At 50.7% G+C, this 19,991-nt stretch overlaps 1 protein-coding gene across 6 annotated transcripts in view; it reads right to left on the bottom strand.

The window, feature by feature from the left end:
- NLRC5 (NLR family CARD domain containing 5) overlaps positions 1-19,991 on the bottom strand; it is a 79,346-nt gene that overhangs the window by 15,258 nt on the left and 44,097 nt on the right. For 4 of the 6 annotated variants that reach the window (XR_012075654.1, XM_015248089.3, XM_072967408.1 and 1 more), the window contains exons 16-32: positions 18,759-18,827; positions 17,871-17,939; positions 17,049-17,132; positions 16,554-16,637; positions 15,373-15,462; positions 14,556-14,600; positions 13,472-13,561; positions 12,529-12,612; positions 8,970-9,053; positions 6,486-6,575; positions 6,231-6,293; positions 5,939-6,025; positions 4,856-4,939; positions 3,964-4,053; positions 3,511-3,576; positions 1,545-1,628; positions 1,375-1,458 (exon numbers count right to left, since the gene is read on the bottom strand). Coding sequence is in view for 4 of the 6 variants with exons in the window: in XM_015248089.3 (XP_015103575.2) it covers positions 1,375-1,458; positions 1,545-1,628; positions 3,511-3,576; positions 3,964-4,053; positions 4,856-4,939; positions 5,939-6,025; positions 6,231-6,293; positions 6,486-6,575; positions 8,970-9,053; positions 12,529-12,612; positions 13,472-13,561; positions 14,556-14,600; positions 15,373-15,462; positions 16,554-16,637; positions 17,049-17,132; positions 17,871-17,939; positions 18,759-18,827 (1,347 nt within the window). In the remaining 2 variants the exon portion in view is untranslated. Of the gene's footprint in view, positions 1-1,374; positions 1,459-1,544; positions 1,629-3,510; positions 3,577-3,963; positions 4,054-4,855; positions 4,940-5,938; positions 6,026-6,230; positions 6,294-6,485; positions 6,576-8,969; positions 9,054-12,528; positions 12,613-13,471; positions 13,562-14,555; positions 14,601-15,372; positions 15,463-16,553; positions 16,638-17,048; positions 17,133-17,870; positions 17,940-18,758; positions 18,828-19,991 lie in introns of those variants that run through there. The other 2 variants (XM_072967410.1, XR_012075655.1) reach the window with 2 other exon arrangements.

Raw genomic sequence — 19,991 nt, 5'->3', positions numbered from 1 at the left:
CATTATGGCCTGCATTGAGAAGTGCATGGTACTAGCCATGAAGTAAGGTTTTTTTTTGACACAAATATGTCACTGAATCTCATGGAGACTTTCCAGTTCCAGGAGAGTTAGGGGTTAGAGGAACAAACTTAATGACATCACAGGGAGGCACCAGACAGAGCCAGAAAGTGGGACCATCTACAGCACAGAGGATTGGTTTTGTCCACAGGTCACTGATTTAAGTCCTCAGAGCTGTCATCACCACATGCAAATGTGGACCTTGACTGGATCCTGGATCCAAAGAGCCAGCTGTCCCATCTGGGGACAGTGGGAAATTTTAGATTGAACTGGGTAATAGCTGACACTAAGAAATTGCTACTGATTTTTGTAGGTGTCCTAATTCAACTGTGATTATGTAGAAAATGTCCTTGTTTATTTATTTATTTATTTATTAAATTTTTTACAGTTGAACTGTAGTTGATTTATAATGTTAGTTTCAGATATAAGCAAAGTGATTCCATTATACATAAACATGCACGTATTTTTTTAGATTATTTCCCATTATATCTTACTATAAAAAGTTGAATATAGTTCCCTGTGCTATACAGTAGTTCCTTGTTGTTAATCTATTTTTTATACAGTAATATGCATCTGTTAATCTCAAACTTCTATTTTATCTCCCCCCAAACCCCTTTCCCCTTTAGTAACCAGTTTGTTTTCTATGTCTGTGAGTCTATTTCTGGTTTGTAAGTAAAATTTATATCTTTTAAAATTCCACATGTAAGTGACATCATATGATATTTGTCTTTCTCTGCCTGACTTACTTCACTTAATATGATAATCTCTAGGTCTATCCATGTTGCTGCAAATGGCATTAAAAAATGTCCTTATTTTTTAAAGAGTTGTGGTGAAATATTTCAGACTGATATTTTGTGAGATCTATAACTTATTTAAAGACACTTCAGCCAAAAAATAAAAATACGAAACAAACACGGAAAAACATGAATAATTGTCAAACCCAGGCGATGGGGACATGAATTTTCAAAACAGTTCTCTCTACTTTTTGTAAACGTCTCTGTTTTTCTGGATGTTTTAAAATAATAATAGAGAATTTTCAAACATATTTGTCATGTGTTATTTTCGACCTCAGCTGGGTGTCCTTTGAAGTTTCCTTTTCTCTGTAGTCCCCAAGTATAGGCCTCACTTTGGGGAGGGTGGCTTCTCTGTGCCTGAGGGGGTTTCTGGAACTAATGGGTACATGGCTCTGCGTCCAGGTGGCAGGGTTTGGGATGCAGGAGATGGTTAAGGCCATGACCTTGGGGGGACCACTTCAGTGCCCACCTCTGCCCTCCATTCACACCACAGCCCCCTCCCAGGTTCACAGGCAGGCGATACCTGAGATTGAGCAGCCCTGCCGGCCACTTCAGCAGACTCAGGAGGACAGTCAGCTGCTCCAGGCCCAGGCAGCACTGGGTCAGCCTGGGGACAGAGGTCAGTTACCAGGGGGGCTCTGGCAGGGAGCCCCCACCCTCAGCTGCCCCCATGGACTGGGCCCGATCACTCACGTGATCTCCGTCAGCTGCAGGGCCTGGCTCAGGCCGGCGGCCAGTCTGGGCACATGCTCTGGCCCAAAGCTGCACTTGCTGAGCCTGAGGGCAGAAGGCCGGAGGCAGAGCTTGGGCAAGGCTGGTTGGGGCTGCTGTCCTGCTTCCCCCTAGTTTCCCCCAGGACCCCTGAGGGGAGCCCCCACTGAATGCGAAGGCCTAGACTAGGGCCTGAGAAAAGGCCAAAGATGCAACTCCTGCTGTGGAAGCTTCTCATCTCTATGGAGACACAACCGCCCAAGAAAGTGCTAGGAGTGAGTCACTGACTGAGCCCTGAGTCTAAGGCTGGGCCTGGGCCAGCCCCTGGGTGCACAGGGTGAGCGAGCCGGCGCGCCTGCCTTACACGCAGTATCTCCTTTAACCTCCTTTAACAGTGTCATTTGCAGGTGGAGAAAGTGACCAACCCAAAGACACACACAGAAGCAGGGACAGAGTTGGGTTTCCACCCAACTCAGCCTGACTCCAGACCCCAACCCCGTGACCAATTCCCTACTCTCCAGCACTGAATGGTCCAGGCTCCCTGTGGGGCAGGAGGGACTGGGATTCTTGCTGTGGCCCTGCCCACCCCCCACAACCAGTGCCCGGCCCTGTGTGGCCAGCAGATAGGCCCCCAAACACTGTCTCACAGTTGGGCTGAGACGAGGGCCCAGCACAGCACCATGGGGCGCCCACTTTCACAGGACAGGGGCCACCAGAGGTGTCCAGGAGTGGCTGACATTTGAGCTGGATCTTAAAGGTCTGGGAGAATTTGATCTCAGAAAAGGCGGGGAAGTGTCAGGCTGGGTCCCAGAAGCAGAGCCGCTGGGTCTGGTGGGTCTGGTGAATGTGGAGCAAAGATCTCTTGTGGCTGAATTTGTGTGCATGTATGTATGTGTGTGGTTTGTGGTGTGTGGTGTGTGGTGTGTATGTGGGATATGTCTGGTGGGTGTGCATGTGGATGTGGTATGTGTGGTGAGTGTCTTTGTGTGTGGTGTGTACATGTGTATATATGTGTTGGTTGTATATGTTGTGTGTGTTTATGTGTGTGTGGTGTGTGATGTGTGTGCAGATGTGATGTGTCTGCTGTGAGTGTGGTGTGAGTGTGGTGGTGGGGAGTGAGGAAGAACATGGTGGGAGGTGATGGGCAGATCAGACTGTGAGGGAGAAGACCAGGCTAAAGAATCTGAACTTTATCCTGAAGGCAGCTGGGAGCCACTGAAGGGCTTAGAGCAATGGAGTGGCCCAGTTGGATAGTGTCTTGGGAAGATCCCTCTGGGTGCAGTGGGGTGATTGGAGGAGGCCTGGTCAATGGCAGTGGACCAGTTCGGAGGCCCTGATTACAGCTGAAGTAAGACATGCAGAGAAACTGACCCAAGGCTGAGAGAGAGAGACAGAGCCCAAGGCTACTGGGAGAGGAATAATAATAATAATAACAACAACAACAACAACAACAGTAATAGTAACAAGAACTGATACAGCACTTGAATAAGCCAGGCCCTTTCTAAGCACTTTATACATATTAACTCATTTAATCCTCACAATAACCCTTAGGGATAGGTCTTACTATTATTTGCATTTTACAAATGAAGAATTGAAACGCAGAGAGGTTAAGTCACTTGTCCAAGGTCACACAGCTGGTAAGTGATAGAACTGAGATTTACCCCAGGTGGCTCCAGAGTCTGATCTCTTAACTCAGAAGCCTCCAGACTTACAGTGAGGACATGGCTAAGGGGCACAAATACCATGCGAAGGCCCAGCCCTTCGGGGGACTGGAGGGGTGAGGAGATTGGGGGCAGATGTAGGGGAGGCAAACCCAGGGAGCAGCTTGAAGCAGGGTGTGTGAAGGAGGAGAGGCCCCAGAGGAGAAGCAGGCACGGAGGCCATCACAGGGTCAGCCTCCTCTTCTCTGTTCCCTCCCCTTCCCTCCTCACCCTGGACCGGGAATTACCTCAGTGTCTTCCTAGCCTCCTCCTGTTGGGACAAGTGAATCCAGAAGCTCTGTTTGGAGCCCAGGCTGCAGAGAAAGGGGTGTGGGGAAGCCAAAAGCCCAGGCTCACCAGCATCCTTGGGACCCAGGAGTGGAGGGTGCAGGAGGGAAGGGGGCTGGACACATGGGGGTTGGGGAGGGTGGAGGCCGGAGGCCACGGGAGAGCCCCTTGCCAACCAGAGGAGACCTCCAACCCCTTCTGTGAGGATGCTAAACCTGGAGTTCCCCACCTCGTGATCTCCCTGGTCCCTGTGGCACATGGGACTCAGAATATGGAAACTATGATTCCATATTTAGTGAACCCTGAGACTCAGAGAGGGGCGGGGGTTGCCCCAAGTCACACGGGTAGAGGACTACCAAGTGTGAGAGTCTTCCTTCCCCTGCCAGCAGCAAGTGGCACCAACATCTCCTTACTTCACTGAGGCCTCCCGGACACGTTGACAGGAGGGGAGAGCGTCCACCAGGCACAGGGCACCTTCCTGAGAGATGTTATTGTGACTCAGACTAGAAAAGAGGTTCAGGGTAGGGGTTGGGCAGCAGCACCTCAAAGGAGCCCTGCTCAGCACCCTTTGCTCCTCCCTTCCAGCTGTCATCTCCGGAGGAGAGTCCTCCATGTCCAAGTGTCCATTCTCCAGATGGAGACACTGAGGTCCAGAGAAAGGCCAAGGGGATGCTATCCCTACACAGGCAGGTCAGGCACCAGCTTGAGTCCTCGAGAGCTGCCCTCACTGTGCCTACTGCTGCTCCTGGGGTCTGAGACAGGGTGTTGATGGGGCCAGGCTGGCAGCTCCAGCCCCAAGGGGGTCAGGGATGCCCAGAGCACAAAGCTCAGTTGCTTAGAAATGGGCTGTATCCTGTCTCTGGTCACCAGTCTCCCATGTCAGTGGGGAGACAGAGTGAGAGTGAGGATGACTTCCTACGGACCCTCCCTGCTGTGGGGACATCTTCAAATCTGTGTCCTGTAGATTTGGTCAGTAGAGTTTCAGGGACAGAATGGACCAAGAGCCAAGACAACTGAGATCCTGCTGCTGGCTGGGGATGAACTGTTGCTCCCTGCCCGGCATCAACATGGGTCACCAAGCTTTAGTCACAGCTTCCCCTGCTGTGTCTGGTGGGAGCTCTGCCCATGGTAGGCAATGAGGAAAGGAGAAAACTTGACTTGGAGGTCAAGGTAGGAACCATCCCTTCCCCCTACCCAGCCCTTGTCCTCTGGAGTTCTCTAGGGATGCCTCAAAAGAGGCCTGTTAATGCTTTTGGCCCCAGGATGCCTTCCTCCGTGTTGTCTTTGAGGCTGCTAGTCACTTACTCAAGCAAACCAGAGATGGGCACCTGAGGGAGACATTCCAGGAGGCACCTGAGCCCGTCATCACCCAGCAGGTTTCCTGAGAGGCTGTAAGAGGCAGGAGGAGGTTGTTGATGGTCACATGTGCCTTCTCTTCAGTTACCATCACTGCTACTCTACCCACATAGCACTGTCATCACCCCTTCCACCACCACCTACACCACTCTGCACTACTTCTGTCCCGACATCACCATCCTCCCCGCTGGAGCCATCCCACCCCTACCACTCAGCATCACCATGCCCATCACCACAGCACTGCCATCTCCATCACCACTAGGATTATCACCACCATCCCCCTCAGCAGCACCACAGTTAGCCAGTCCTCATCTTCCCCTTCAACATCTGGTGACCACTCTCAGGACTCGCGTTCCCCCAGCAGGCTTTCAGGAGTCAGAAAAAAACCAATTAGCTTTTACTATGCCCTTGGTCTGCATCCATCGGGAGCCACAATTTTTGAACAAGAGTGAGATAAGGAAAAAGAAAGAGTTTGGAGGATGCATTCACCCCAGAAATTTTGTCTTTAGTTTGGGAATACAATATCAGAAGCTGCACTTGAACTTTCTTATTTCCCTTCATTGCAGCAGTCTGTGGTTGTAGCTACAGTTTCAGAAACAATATCATTAGCATGCCTGGAAATGTCTGATTTTCTTCCTGCGTCGCTGAACTCATTTTGCCCCTGCTTATGACACTTTTGAGGCTTGTTATTTCCTCTTTTCCTAAGAAACTTTCAAAATTAAAAATCAGTTTGTCTCAGGAAGCCACTTAATCAAGTAACCTTTAAAATAAGAGAAAGTTCCTGCTATAATGGAAGAGCACACCCTGAACTAGCTTCTCCATGGTTGGGGAGTGGGAAGGATAAAAACAGGACAGAGGAGACTTATGGATGTGACTCAGTCAGAGGCATCTTGTCCCCTGTTAGCTGGTCCTGAGAGATGTTAAGCGCGTGCATGCGCGCGCACACACACACACACACACACACACACCCCGCCTCCAATGCCACCGAGGCACACGCTGCCGGGCTCTGTTCCCTCCTCCTCCCCAACTTACTCCAGCTGGCGGAGGTCTTCACACTTGCTCAGCAAGCAACACAGCCGCTCCATGTGCTCCTGGCTGAGGCTGCAGCCTGTGAACCTGCTGCAGGAAGGGGCAAAAGCCAGGGCATGGGATCCTTTTCCTCAGACCAGAGCCCTGATTTCTAATCTAGCCTGCTGTGTACTCCTTGTTTGCCCGTGACAAAGCCCAGCCCTCTCAGTCTGTGCCCTGTTCTAGCCACCCAGGAGGCAGGTCTCCTCGTCCCCAGTCCTCTCTGGCTGCCTGGGCATGGTTCCAGGGTACTTACCCACAGCACCCGCCTTCCTGCTCCTCCCTAGATCTGAAGTGCAGGGTCGTGTGATTCAGGGACCTAGAGGGGACAGCATCTGGGTCAGCCACCCTTGGCCACAGCCTCAGGAGGTCCCCAGGGGGCAGGCACCCCTCCTCCAGCACCTGAGCCTCTGACTTGGGTCTTACTGCCTCCATTGTAGTCCCTGACATTCAACAGATTCCGGGTACCGCCCTCCCAGGCTAGTTCCAGTTGTCCCAGGGCAACACCCACCTGAGATCCACCTTCTGAACGTGTGGGCACTGGCTGAAGAGGTTGGCCAGCAGGAGGGGGCTCTCTGGGGACAGTCTTGTCTGGCTTAGCCTGAGAAGGAAAGGGGTAGGGCCCTATGTGAGCAAGTGGGAGCCAAACAAGATCAGGGGGCAAGAAACCTGGACAGACTGGAGGGGTAGGAAAAGGATGCTGGGCTGGTGGGTCAGCAAGGTAATAAGGAAGGAGGCAGGGACTCAAGGGGCAAAAACAGGAGCTTGGGGTCAAATGGACTTAGGTTTGAGCCCTAGTTCTGCTTACTGGCTGTGTGTCCTTAGGCAAATCACTTAACCTCTCTGAGCCTCAGTTTCCTTATCTGGAAAACAGGACCACTTATGGTATACCTTCCTCTAAGGTATTGCAAGGATCGAATCATATCATGTTTGCGTGCTGCCTAGCATGATACCCATGCTTGTTATTTTTACACTGTTTCTACCCTCAAGCAGGAACTTGATAGGCCAGTCCTTGCTGATGGGGAGTGGGAAGCTTCAGGCCCTTAGAGTTTCTCAAGCTCAGCATAATTCTTTGGTGTTGGGGGTTGTCCTGTAGGACGGTCAGCAGCATTCCAGACCTCTACTCACTGGATGCCAGGAGTAGCACTACTCCTACCTCTTCTGCCTTCGTGACAACAAAAATGTCTCCATCGCCAAATGTCCCCTCATGGGCAAAGTCACCCCCAATTGCCAACCACTGCCTTAGGGAAAGTGAGATGCTGCCATTTTGCTCTTGGAGGCATCCTCAGCCCATAAATCCTCCATCAGCTTGTCTTGCTAGTTCCACCCCCAAGATCCACCCTGAGTCTACCTACCTCCCCCTCACACACCAATTCCCAGCCCCCATCATCTCTCACCTGGTTGTACAGCCTCCTCCCTGCTCTTATTTTCATGCTTGTCCCGCAATCCCTTTTCTCTACCCAGCAGCCAGACTAAGCTTTTGAAAATACAAATCACTCCTGTGCCTTTCAAGTTTACTTGGGCAAACTTCAGAATCCTTCCCATGGCTACTTAGAAGGTCCTTTTCTCTACCTCCTCTCCTACAACTCTGCCAGCCACTGTGCTCTGACCACATTGGCCTTCTGGCTGTTTCCTGAGCCTACCAAGCTAAGTCCTGCCTCAGGGCCTCATGCATGCTGTTCCCTCTCCTGGAATGCTGTTCCCTTTTCTTGGGATGCTGTTCCCTGCTTTTCATAAGGCTGGTTCCTGTTCTTTCTTCTGGTTGCACCCCAGTGTCCCTCCTCAGAGGTGTTCCCTGACCACCCCCACCATTGTCTAAATCACTTCCCCAGTCACTCTTCACTGCTTTATCCAGAAAAATACCTTACCACTGTCTGAATTCATCTCATTTGCTTCCACTTTGCTTATTGTCCAGCTCCCTCTTCTACAAAGTAAGCTCCAAGAAGATAAGAACCTGGTCTTTGTTTCCCTCTCTGCTGTGTTTGCAGCACCCCAAGCAGTGCCTGGTCCACAGCAGTGCACAAACACTAGGGACTGAGTAATACAAAACTTAAGCACTGGTGAGGGTCAGGCTGGCCACCTCATTCCAAAGACAGATGACAAGTTGGGAGCTGGTGCTGTGTGATGCTGGGCATAGAAAAATCCCTCTCTGGTCTGAGGTTTCCCAACCACTGATTTTAACCTGCCAACTTCTGTGTCCAGAGGAGCCCTTCCTGATCCATTCTTTCCTGGCAGGGTAGGACCACAGTGGATGTTGTAGTCTGACATGGGCTCTGCCACACGATCACCTCTGGAATGTCACACATCCCCTCCTTCCCTCCCTGACAGGACTCAGGGATAAGCAAGACCCTAGATGCGATATGAGCCTCCTCAGGTGTCCCAGAGATCCTCAGCATGAGTACTATGTTGCTGCTATTAATGGTGAGATTTAATTTCCTGTTGTATTTTTCCATCTCAGCTGCAGCTGCTTTTACCCCTTGCAAGAAAAATATTTAAAGTAAATCCTTTTTAAATTCTAACCAGTCTGAGCTGAAATTAGAAAAGAGTTTTAAATACTTTGGGGGATGCTGTTTAAATTCCCCATTTACAGTTAGATGGTGACCTTTAAAAATGGGTGTGTGATACAGACATGACCTACAACTGTAAAGTCTCTTTTGAGGAGTAGGTGACCTTTCTGTGGCTGAGGAGAAGTATGATGGCCCATTTGTCACATGCATTCCATTCTTCAAGGTGCTTTTAAAGCAACTGTCTTGTTTGAACCCCAACCTTGCGAGAGGGGTTGGAGAATATTAGTCCCATTTGTCAGATGAGGAAACTGAGGCTTTGAGGGGTCAGATAATTCTCCCAAGGTTGTTAAAATATTAGGGAAGAGCTGGAAGTAGACTCAAGTTCCCAGATGCGCCAGATAAAATGATGGAACAGCCCAAGAGAAGGAGACAGCTTTGCAATGCCAGAGCCTCAGCCCTGCACAGGGAAATGGGGAAACCAGTCTTACTGCAGCAGGCTTAGCTGGGGAAGTTGGGGTAGGTGGTGCAGCAGGGTCTCCAGGCTCTGGTCACTCAGGACATTGCAGGACAATCTGAAACAAAACGTCTGAATGAGGTGGGGAAGCCTTGGAAAAAGCTAGGAGTGTGGCTTCACAGCCAGAGCCTTCTGGAGATGGGTCCTAAACCAGGGTTTCCCCAGATACTCCCTCTGAACACTGGGTCTTTGAGTTATCATTGAGACAGAGGAACAGGAAGCTCATATATGTTTGAAAAATGATGGGTTAGGCCACATTCGTTTTCTTCGCTGCAGGACTTCTCAGAGCCTTTAACCTGCCCTGGTACATTGTGAATTTCTAAGAGGCTACAGTAGACATTTTTCTTCCCCAGAAGACATGAACTAGCAGGACTATTATTTTGAGGGCCATGAAGACTAGTGATGGGTAGAACATGTTTGTGAAGAGAATGCCATCTTAACCCAAAGGAATGAACATAATAGTGGCAATTCAGGCACATAACAGGTCAGCAAAGGAGAAATGCAGGGTAGCTGGGGTCTCTGACTGCCCATCAAAACCAGATGAACCAGCTGATCACTTGTCCAGATAATTCGTCAGAAGCCAGTCCACTTAGAAGAAACTCCTGCTACCCACGCTTTGGTCTCTATTCCGGCCAGAGGACTGGAGCAACCGGAGTCTCTGTGCACTCTGGGATTTCCACACAGCTCCCCCTGGAAGTCTGAGCCACTTCCTGACCCCCGGAGGCCAGGTTCGGACTATATTTTCCTTCCAGCTTCTCCCTCTTTTCTCTTGGCTGTCCCTTCTTTTCTCTGTCCCTGTCCCTTTGCCCCCTGCAGGCTGCCCTTTCATCTCTGGGGCTTCCATGAGCCTGGCCCACCTCCACTGCATTATTGTCCGGTTGGAGGGGGACTCACTTCACTTTGTGAGGGGAACAGTAGGAGGGGCATCCCATGGTTCTGGAGCTGGAAGCCAGGAGCCTCTGTCAAGGCCCAGGCTGTCAGCTCAGTTCTATCCCCTCTGTCCTGGGACTGGGCCTGGGGCTCCAAGCACAAGCAGAACAGGGGCCTTTTTGAGGGGTGGTCTGACCACAAACACCAGTGGCTTTCTACCGGTCCCCCAAAAACACAGTGCTATGGTCTCTAGTTGGGTCAATATGGGGTTTACACACTATTTTAGTTGTTGTGTTATCTGTTTTGTTTTGTCTTTAAGCAATAGAACCTTTACCCATTACAACATCCCACATGGAAAGCCAAAATGTACACAGGCAAAGTGGCTGGGCAGGGGTGGAATTTGGGGAGGGGGACAGAGACCCTCCACCTTCCCTGGCCTCCCCAGTAGAATCCCAGGACACAGCTGGACAATTGCCAGACTCCCGCATTAAGCATCTAGATAACAGTACTCCGGCACGGGGTCCCAGCGCTACAGCTGGCAAAGTGCATTCATACTCATCCCACTTGCTCCAACCTCAGTGGAGAGAGGGGGGCCCTTAGACCCCTACCTGTCCTCCAGACACCCAGCACCACCTGCGAGCAGTTTCCCCACAAACCCCCAGAGTGGCTGGTGGGCCTCAGCAAGCAGTGCCCGTATCCGGGTTATCTTTGTGTCCAACGGAGCCCAGTGCCTCGTATACAATAGGTGCTTAACAGTTGAGGAGTGGAAGAGTACTTTTTGAAGCACTGGCTGCTGTGCTACCAAAAAACTTGGAAGCAGCCTGGATGTCCACCTAGACCCTAGAGCGGGGCAACTAAGTAACTTGTGGCACATCAGAACTATGGACGGACTCATGTTAAATGCACGGACATACAAATATTGTGTAAATAACACATAAGAGACAGTTAGGGACAATGGCTATTTGATGATTTTAGTGTGTCATAGAATAATGTTAATATTTTATGTTTGATAATGATTTTGCGGTTATATTAAAAAATAAAGAGGTGGGGAGGGTATAGCTCAAGTGGTAGAGCACATGCCCAGAATGCTCAAGGTCCTGGGTTCAATACCCCATACTGCCATTAAATAAAATAATTAAATAAATAGACCTAATTACCTCCCCCTTACCAAAAAAAAAACCTTAAAAAAAACAGTATTTCTCTTTCAGCTGTGCATACTGAAATATCTAAAGATGAAATTACAAGGTATCTGGAAATTGATTCAAAACAATGTGTGTGTGTGCGCACGCTAGGGCTGTGAGGTGGTAACTGTTGAGGTAGGTAGAGGGGAACCAAAGATCTATCATTCCATTTTCTCTGCTTTTATATATGCTTGAATGTCTCCATATTAAAAGTGTTTTTTAAATCAAAAAGCAACTTTATGATGGGGAATCTGACAAATACGATCTTGACCAAGTGATCAAGGTCACCGTCACTAGTGATAAGTCACGTCCCCACACACACTCCTGAGATGGGACGAGAAGGGCACTTCACCTCTGGGGTGTTCTTTCCCCAAAATCCATCACTCCAGTTTAACCATGAGAAAAATATCAGACAAATCCAAATTGAGGGACATTTTACAAAATATCTGACCAGTAGACTTCAAAACTGTCAAGGTCATGAACACCAAAGAAAAATACAATATACATATATGTATAACTGAATCAGAAACTAACACAACATTGGACTTCAGTTTTTTAAATTACTTAAAAAAACCCTTCCTCTGTGTCCATATGTGTTTGAACGTGGAGAGAGGCATGGAAGGACACACACCAGACAGTCAACATGGATAATGAGCTTGTTGCAAGGGCCAGAAGGGCATTTGACATGGGAACCAGAAAGCAAGCAAAAAGACTGTAGCAAAACGGAAAAACACATAATGGTGTGAAGTAAAGTGAAACTGCAGAATGCAGCTGGCCTGTGACTTCGAAGAGGGAAAAACTGAATATGCAAAAGAAGGCCACCGGGACAAATGACAACACTAAGCTGATGAGGGAAGAGGTTATTTAGGTGAGGCAGGTTTGTCTTGGATTTCTCTGTTTTAAGATAATTATTACAATAAAATTACAACAATGATGATGGAAGGAAAGGCTGACCGTCCACTTTGCAGATGATAAAGCCAAGGCCCAAAGAGTGAAAGCCATTTGCCCAAAGTCACCCAGCTTGTAGGTGGCTGAGCCAGGATGCCAGATTCTAAGCCCAGTCTCTGTCAGAGGCCCAGCTGTTTTGGGGTGAGCTGGTAACCCGGGGTTTGGGGGATGCCCTGAGAGGGGCCTTCAGAGCGATAGGCTCCAGCCACAGAGGCAGGCCCAGGTAGTGCCAGGGCGGCTCCAGGGCTGAAAGAGGCAGACTGGGGCTCCCAGGTGCCCTGAGTTGAGAGGATGGGGAAGACAAGTCCGGGCCTGGCACAGGCCTGGGTCCTCAGGGGGAGGGGTGAGATGCCTGAAGCTGAGGCCATTGGAAGGCAACCAGTCTTCCACAATGGGTCAGGCAACTCCCATGGGGAGGGCTTCGGGACCAGGTAGGAAGCGACCAGGGAGGACTCATGTGGCCTCTAACCCCCAGCCCAGGTCACTGAGCAGGTGCCCACATTGTGCCTTTGGGACTGTGTCCTCCTTACTTACTCGACTTTCAGAGGCTCTGGGCACTTCTCTAGAGTCTCACAGAGGCAGGAGAGGCTCAGGGGCTCCAGCTGACATTCCTTAAGGCTGAAAAGGGGCGATAGGCAGGGCAAGTGGGTCAGAGAGGGCTCACGGCCCAATGACCCTCCTCCCCAACCTGCAGGCCCCTTCCCCAGGGGACATGCTCTCCACCCCGTACAGCCCCGAGTCCCCCAACTTTGACAGCGTCAGGAAAGGCCCCCTGGGTGCCCAACTGCCCTGATCCAGTCCCAAGTCTTTCCCACTACCCCTGCCCGCATCCAGGCCACCACTGTCACTCACCTGGGCCACTTTAACACCCCCGGGTTCCCTCTCTTGCCTCCCTGAAGTCCTCCAGTGTCTTACCTTTAACTGTATCTTTAATCTGACCAGCCTCTCCTGTGCGCAAAACCCTCTGTGGCTCCCCACTATCCTTAGGCTAAAAGTGAAACGCCTTTTCTTCAGCTTCATTCACCTCCATTCTCCCTGTATAAGCTCTGGTCACAGGGAAAAACTTCCCAAGGGCCAAATTTTCACTCCTTCGGTCCTTTGCATGAGTTGTCCCACCTGCCTGGGACACTGCCTGCCCCGCCACCAATAACCCTGTTCAGGCTCCAGCTAAGGTGTCTCTCTTCTCAGGTGAGGAAATAAAGCCCTGGAGAGGGGAGGAGCCCAGCCAGGGTCTCACAGCTCCTCATGGCAGAGCTGGGGAGTCTTCAGAGGGAATAATGCGGGATCATTTCTCTACGGAGAATGCTAGAGCCAACAGCCCCACCTCCTGCCCTCATACTCGCCCCTCTTTCTTTCCTCCGTCTCTCAAACTCTTTCCGCTCTCCCTGTCCCCAGCCCTAACCCTCAGGCTCTCCTCACTCCGTCACCCCTCACCCCACTGTGGTTACTCCTAAACAAGAAGCGGGTAAGACCATACCAGAAGCTCCTGGAGATGTGGCGCTGACCAAATCCCAAGAACTGGGCTCCAGCCTGGAACTCTGGCAAAGATCCACCAGCCAAAAGATCCCTAGGAGTAGGGGAATCATTTTGAGAAGAAAGTTCAAAGCATCCACAATGGAATACTAGACTCATTGTCGGGACCGAAGTGGTGCTCCGGCCAACCAAGCCCCTCCCTGTACAGACAGAGCAACTGAGGCCCAGGGAAGGGAAGCCAGAGTGAGGATGCCAGCAGCTTACACCTGTCCAGGTGGGCGGCACCTGACCAGGTCAGGGGGAGCTAGGCCAGAGCCCTCCTCTCTCTAACCACGGCTGGGCATTCACATGACCCCATCTCCCTGTGCCTCAATTCTTTCGATTTCAAGATCCCAGAGAGTCCCCAGAAATGGAGACCCTAGCTCGGGAAGCAAGACCACCCTGCCTTGGGCCACCCCTGGCTTCAGGCATCCCACCTGCTATGGCAATGTTTTTCCTTGAGACGTTAGCTGGAAATACACTCTGCCCAGCTGGCCTCACATTAGAGCCCTTGGGTTTGCCAACCTCCCCGGTGAGACCAGGATGCCGGGCTCCGCTAGGGGGCAGCCGGGAGCATCTGCGGAGAACTAACTACTGTTCACTTTACCACAAAGATGTGGAAACTTTTTCAGAGCACCAACGGTTCTTGGCTTCTCAAATGTGATACTTGGAGTATGAAAGGGCAGTGACTCATACGGAATCATGGGTCTGCCAAGGTCTGCAAAAGTCCCCAGAGACGAAAACACAGCTGCTCCCCTCCACCCTCCATCTGCTAGCACCTGTTCTGCTGTAGCACCACCCATGGGCCCCGCCCATGCTCCCTCCCGTGTGCACTGCCTTCTTCTAAGATTTAAGGCAGCTGATTATTGCAAATTTGTATGAAGGAGGGGGTTATAGAAGAGAGGAATTCCAGCATGCCAGACCTAGGTGGGTTACTCTAGGGCTAACAGTGGTCAGCGTGGGTCTGGGGGTTGAGGTACCTACAGGAAATGGGGACCAGAGAGGGAAAGGGGGAGCCCCCCTCCATCTGAGGGGATTTCCCTCCTTACCTGCCTCTTCTGTCACCTCTCAGGATGACACGTTGGCTCTCAAAGCTGCAGGCAGAGAGGAGGCAGCAGTCTGAGAAAGGGCCAAAGTCCCAGGCAGCAGCAAGAGACCAGACAGGCTGGGTCAGGGAAGGCTTGGATGATGGCCCATCTTCTCAGCAGATAGGACAATAAATATATTAAGCAACCAAACATTTCTTAAGGCACATACAAAATATACCACTGATATGGTCTCCTTTGATTCTCACAACAAAATCGTGAGGTAAGGAAGTGTTCTTATCCCCATTTTATGGATGAGGAAACTGAGGTATGGAGAGGCTCAGTGACCTGCTCAGAGCCACACAGCAGGTAAATGGTGAGCCTGAATTTGAACCTGGGCTGTCTGTTGCCATATTACCCACTCTTGGAAGTGGGAGGGGAGGAATGGGCTGACTTCACCTGAAACAATGGATGATTTGCATTACATGGCCCCAGGGTGGCTTGGGAGCCTTCCGGTCTACATTTTCATCAGCTCCAAAGACCCCACAATTCAGGTGGGTCCCTGAACACTCAATGGCCATCATGGAGCTCCTAGTTTTCTTAAAAGTCTACCAGGACAATCCAGAGAGTAAGTACCGGAGAGTCGATGAATCTTGTCCTGTGATGAATTTGGAGAACTATGAGTATCCCTGGAGCTATATTTCACTCATTCATCTATTCATTCATTCCACAGACACACATCACATGTTTGTTGGACTCGGTGTCACAACAGGGCCCTGAGGATGCTACATCGTGAAGGGGACAGATGCAGGGCAGGGCAGGGACCCAGGGGCATTCTCACCTGAAGTCCATGTGCAGAACCCACTGCAGAGTAGAGAAGCACAGGGTCAAACTGAATACAGCATCCAGGGACAAACCATTCTCACTGAGGCTGGAGAACCAGAGGGATGACACTGACGGAGGTCACTCAGGACTCACAAACATCCTCTTTGTGGTCAGAGCACAGGGTGGGAGAGGGCTGTCCCTCTCTGCTCCAGCCAATGGAACATGCTGAATCCCGGATGGTCAGAGAGTGCCTCTACCAACTCCCCATTGTACAGATGGGCAAACTGATGCCCAGAGAGCAGCAAGTTCTTGCCCAAGATTATGAGACATCTTGGTGACAGAGCTGAGATTAGAACTCAGTGGTTCCCCTTAGCCAAAACCACAGCCACACCCTCTAGAGTTTGTGTGTTAACTGGTTGGGGACCAGGAGCTCAGAGAGGTGTTGCAATTTGCCTAAGGTCACACTGGGAACCTAGGACTTGTGACCAGGTTCCCGTGACCAGGGAGCCTCTCACTTGGGCCCAGAAGAGTTAGGGAAAAGAAGGGGGAACGTGAGCCAGGAACACAGGGGACTTCAAGGGCCCAGGAACTCTGGATGGCTACAGGTAAAGTTGGGGGGTTCCTGGCCTTCCAGGCCTTCCCTCCCTATACTGAATATCTCCCCACTCCCCACTGGTGCTCAGGGCTCTTTAGCTGTCCCTGGGCACCCTGCTTAAGGGTCTTCTCTGGTCCAAACCCTCCCTGCCTACCTGGCCAGTGCACCATCAAACAGCCCCTCCCTACACCCCAGGGTCAGAACGGCTGCCAGCCATTATGTTAAACAGGTCATCCCTTCCACCCGTGCCTGCGCTGCCCCAGGTGGCCTGGGCCTCCCAGAGAGCCTGTGCAGAGACAGGGAGACAGGTTTGAGAAGCGAAAGCTTAAATCAGAAGCTGGGTCAGTGAGTCACAGCCCAGTCTGTATTTTAATGAAAATCACAGTAGTACTGACCCTGTCCTGAGCACTTGCCATGTGTCAGGGACTGGACTGGGTGGCAGACATGCATTTTTCTGACTTAATCTTTATGATAACCCCAGGAGGGAGTGAGATAGGACATAGAACACTCCCCTCACCCCTTCTCCACCACCCTCTTTTCACATGCATCCCCTCATTCTGATGAGGACAAAGCTCAGAGGCTTTGCCCAGATGGCTACTCACTTCAAGGACTGCAGAGCGCCCAGCCCTGGGAGCAGCTGAGCCAGCAGGGCCACACCTTCGTCCCCCAGAGCATTGCCTGATAAACTGGGAGGGATGGGGGGAACAGATTAGCAGAGGGTCGGGGTGGAGATGGGCAGGAGTTTGCCTCTGTCACTCAGCCACCCATTTCCTCCTGAAACGGACACTTTGGCCTTGGGCTGCCAGGCTGATCTCAGCACATGGCACTGGGTCAGCTGAGGTCTCCTCTAGGGTTCTTACCCTAAGGTTTGTGACCCCTGAGGGGTCAGGGTTGGGTTTCAGAGGGTGTCAAATGTGGGGGATGTGTATTTTAGGGGGAAGAGTCACAACTTTCCCTGGGTTCTCTAAGGGGCTCCTGATTGCAGCAGGGAAAGAACTGATGATTTAAATCTTAAAAAAACAAAACAAAATGTAATACACTAACATCTACCAACTGATTGGCCCCACCCACCCATCTTCCAACCACAACCCACTCACTCGATGTGACCGAGGAGGCAGCTTCCTCTCAGGGCCTTGCAGAGCTGCTCTAGGTGCTGGGTTTGCAAACCACAGTGTGTCAGCCTGCAGAAGGCAGAACCACAGCCCTGCAGTGCCTGCCCCGCTGATGGGGGTGGGGGAGTGGCCACCACCCCTAGACACACAGGCGAAGAGACTTGGGGAAGGGGCACTGGGATGCATCTCGCATCCAGACAGAAAAAGAGGGACCAACACACACTGCAGGCATAAAATGTCACACAGGAAGAGAAGAGCCAGAGAGGGTCAGAGATGCAGAGAGAGAGAGACCAAGATGGAGAAACACAAAGATGAGAGAGAGAGAGAAGGTGACAGACACAGAGACAGAGACTGAGAGAGACTGAGAGACAGTGCCCAAAGAGGACAGACAGACAGGGAGGGGGATTCAGATGGACACAGAATCAGAGAGAAGGCTGGAAGAGTTGTGATGGGAGTCCTGCAGGGGCTGAGTTGAGCCCCCAGGCCTAAGCTTCAGGATCAGGAAGGAAGGGGGCGAGTTCTTCCCCATTCTCTCCATCCAGAGTTCCCACAATCCCTCAGCTACAATCCCAGCTAAGGGGAGTGGGGACTCTGGGCATGGAAGGTGACTAGGGAGCTGCATTGTGAGCCCCCTAAGGGAGGGCTGGGCAGGGAAGATGGGAGGTGGGAAAACCAGGCCATGACTCCTGGAAATAGCAGCTTATATCCTCTGGGGAGTATCTGGGGCTGGGGGCCCGGGGACAGGCTGTGTGCCCAGGAAGGGAGGAGGCTGGAACCACAGCTGGGGCCCGCAGGCCATCATTGTACCTGATCCTTGGGGAGCGCAGGGGTGGCTCGGGGGGCATCTGGAGCATAATACTGTCAGGAAATGCAGCCCTGGAGGGACACACACCAAGGCCAGGCTGAGCAAACACCTCTCTACTGGCTCAAACTCCATCTTCAGCCATCCTTCCCACCATTTAATCTCTATATGAGGCCTGGGGACAGTCAGACCTTGGCTCCAACTGGGCCCTGGGAAGAGAACTAATTCCTGGCTGTATGACCTGGGACAAATCACTTAGCCTCTTACTGGGAGAACATACGTGAATTGCCTTAGTTGGCTGCTCATTGCCCAGTAAATTCTCAATTAAACTTGGCTGTTAGTATCATTAATATCATCATCACCAGTGCCCTCACAGATGTCAGCCTCAGTTCCAAGCAAGCCTTTAAAAGCTCAGACCCTACAGAAGAGATTATAGGTAAACACTGAGGAGGAAAGAGCAGAGTCTCTGCCCATGCGCTACGCTGAGGCAATCCAGGAAGGAATCCTGGAGGTACTCTCTAAAGGGGTCCTGTGCAAAAGGGAGCCAGAAGTTCTGGCCAAAATTAGAGCTACAAGCCAGGTGATCCTCTGGGTTTAGGCTGAAGGGCCCCAGTCTCCCTCACATAGCTCTCTGCTACCCCACCCTTGACCCTGTGTGCTGCCTGCACCGGGCATCCCAGGGTTCTCTTCAGGGAATGCTTGGGAAACAGGGAGGCGATCTGTCCTTTGACACTTCCTTTTAGGGCTGCATCCCCAGCCAAGGCTGCTGGCTTCCCGTGCCTTCGTGAACTTGTCAAGGTCCCCCAGCAGTTGTGTTGGACTGTCCAGCTGTGGAGGTCAAAGAGGGGATGGTTCTGGCCAAGGGATGGGCTGGGATGGCAATGGGGTCCTACCTCTCCCGGATCGCCTCCTGCTTCTCCGGCTCTGGGGCAAATGTGAGGACCACAGTTTTGTGCAGCAGGCTGCAGAGAGAAGGAGGAGGGAGGAGGCTTATAGGGGTCCTTGCTGCTCTGTGTCATTTTTTAGCTTGGCCTCCAGGGACCTCCAAGGTGCCATCCCCCTGCCTCTAGCTATAGCACTTCCTCTGACTTTGCCCCAACTTCCTCTGAGCTTCCTGGGGGCCTGAAGTCTTTCTACAGCAGAAATTTCACACACATATCAGCCCTCATTTCCTGGAAAGTCTTTGAAAGAAAATATCAGTTCTGCCTTCTCCCTGGTTTGCCTCAGGCTGAAACCCTCTTCTCTCCTTCCTGTTTGTCGTGTACCAGGGGTACCCTCAGCTGAGGGTGCTCATCCCAGGCTGGTGAGGTCACTGCCAGGGCAGGAAGGCAATGAGAGTCCACATGAGGCTGTAACTGGCAGCTGGAGCATCCTAACATTGCCTTTCAAATCAAAAGTTATATAGTCCCCATTACAAAAGTCATACTTCTTCCTTGTGGAGAACTTAGAAAATATAGTAAAGTAAGAAGAAAATAAAGAAAAATCACCCACAATCTCTTCCACATATCCATTACCACTGATAACATTCGGAGTGGGTCTTTCAAGTCTTTTGTTTTCTTAATGCAGTTAATATTCTTTCTTTTTCTTTCTTAAAAAATGGGATTACAATTACAGTTTCCCTTTTAAAAATTGATATTGCAAAGGACAGATGAAACAAGGGTTACAGAATGGTTGTTAATTATTGGTGGGAATTGGGGAGTTCATTGTACCATTCTCCCTACCTTTGAGTATGATTGAAAAGTTTTATTATAAAAATGATGAATTAAAATTTTTATGTTTACTTAATATGCCACAGTCATCCCTCCACACTAAAGCTGAAGCTGTATCATAGTTCCATCAAGTTCTTCTCTCTGGTAGTTAAATTAGTTTAATATGTCTAATATCCTATTGTTAAACATTTACGTTATTTTCATTTTTCCTATCATAACCAATACCACAGCTGAACGTGTCTGCACAATCACTAAAGATAACTCCTTTACATAAATTCCTAGAAGTGAATGGAGTGTCATTTGGAATGCCCTAGGGACATTTAGTGAATCATTATAAAGGTCTCCCTTTCCCCCTTTGAGGGGTGTTTAAAACCCTATTCAGTTGAGAGCCCCTATGGGTGGGGACTGGGTCAACAT

The sequence above is a fragment of the Vicugna pacos genome, chromosome 9, assembly GCF_048564905.1.
Source record: "Vicugna pacos chromosome 9, VicPac4, whole genome shotgun sequence".
Lineage (NCBI taxonomy): Eukaryota > Metazoa > Chordata > Mammalia > Artiodactyla > Camelidae > Vicugna > Vicugna pacos.
The sequence above is the reverse complement of the archived record's forward strand: the minus strand, read 5'-3'. Positions and strand labels throughout refer to the sequence as shown.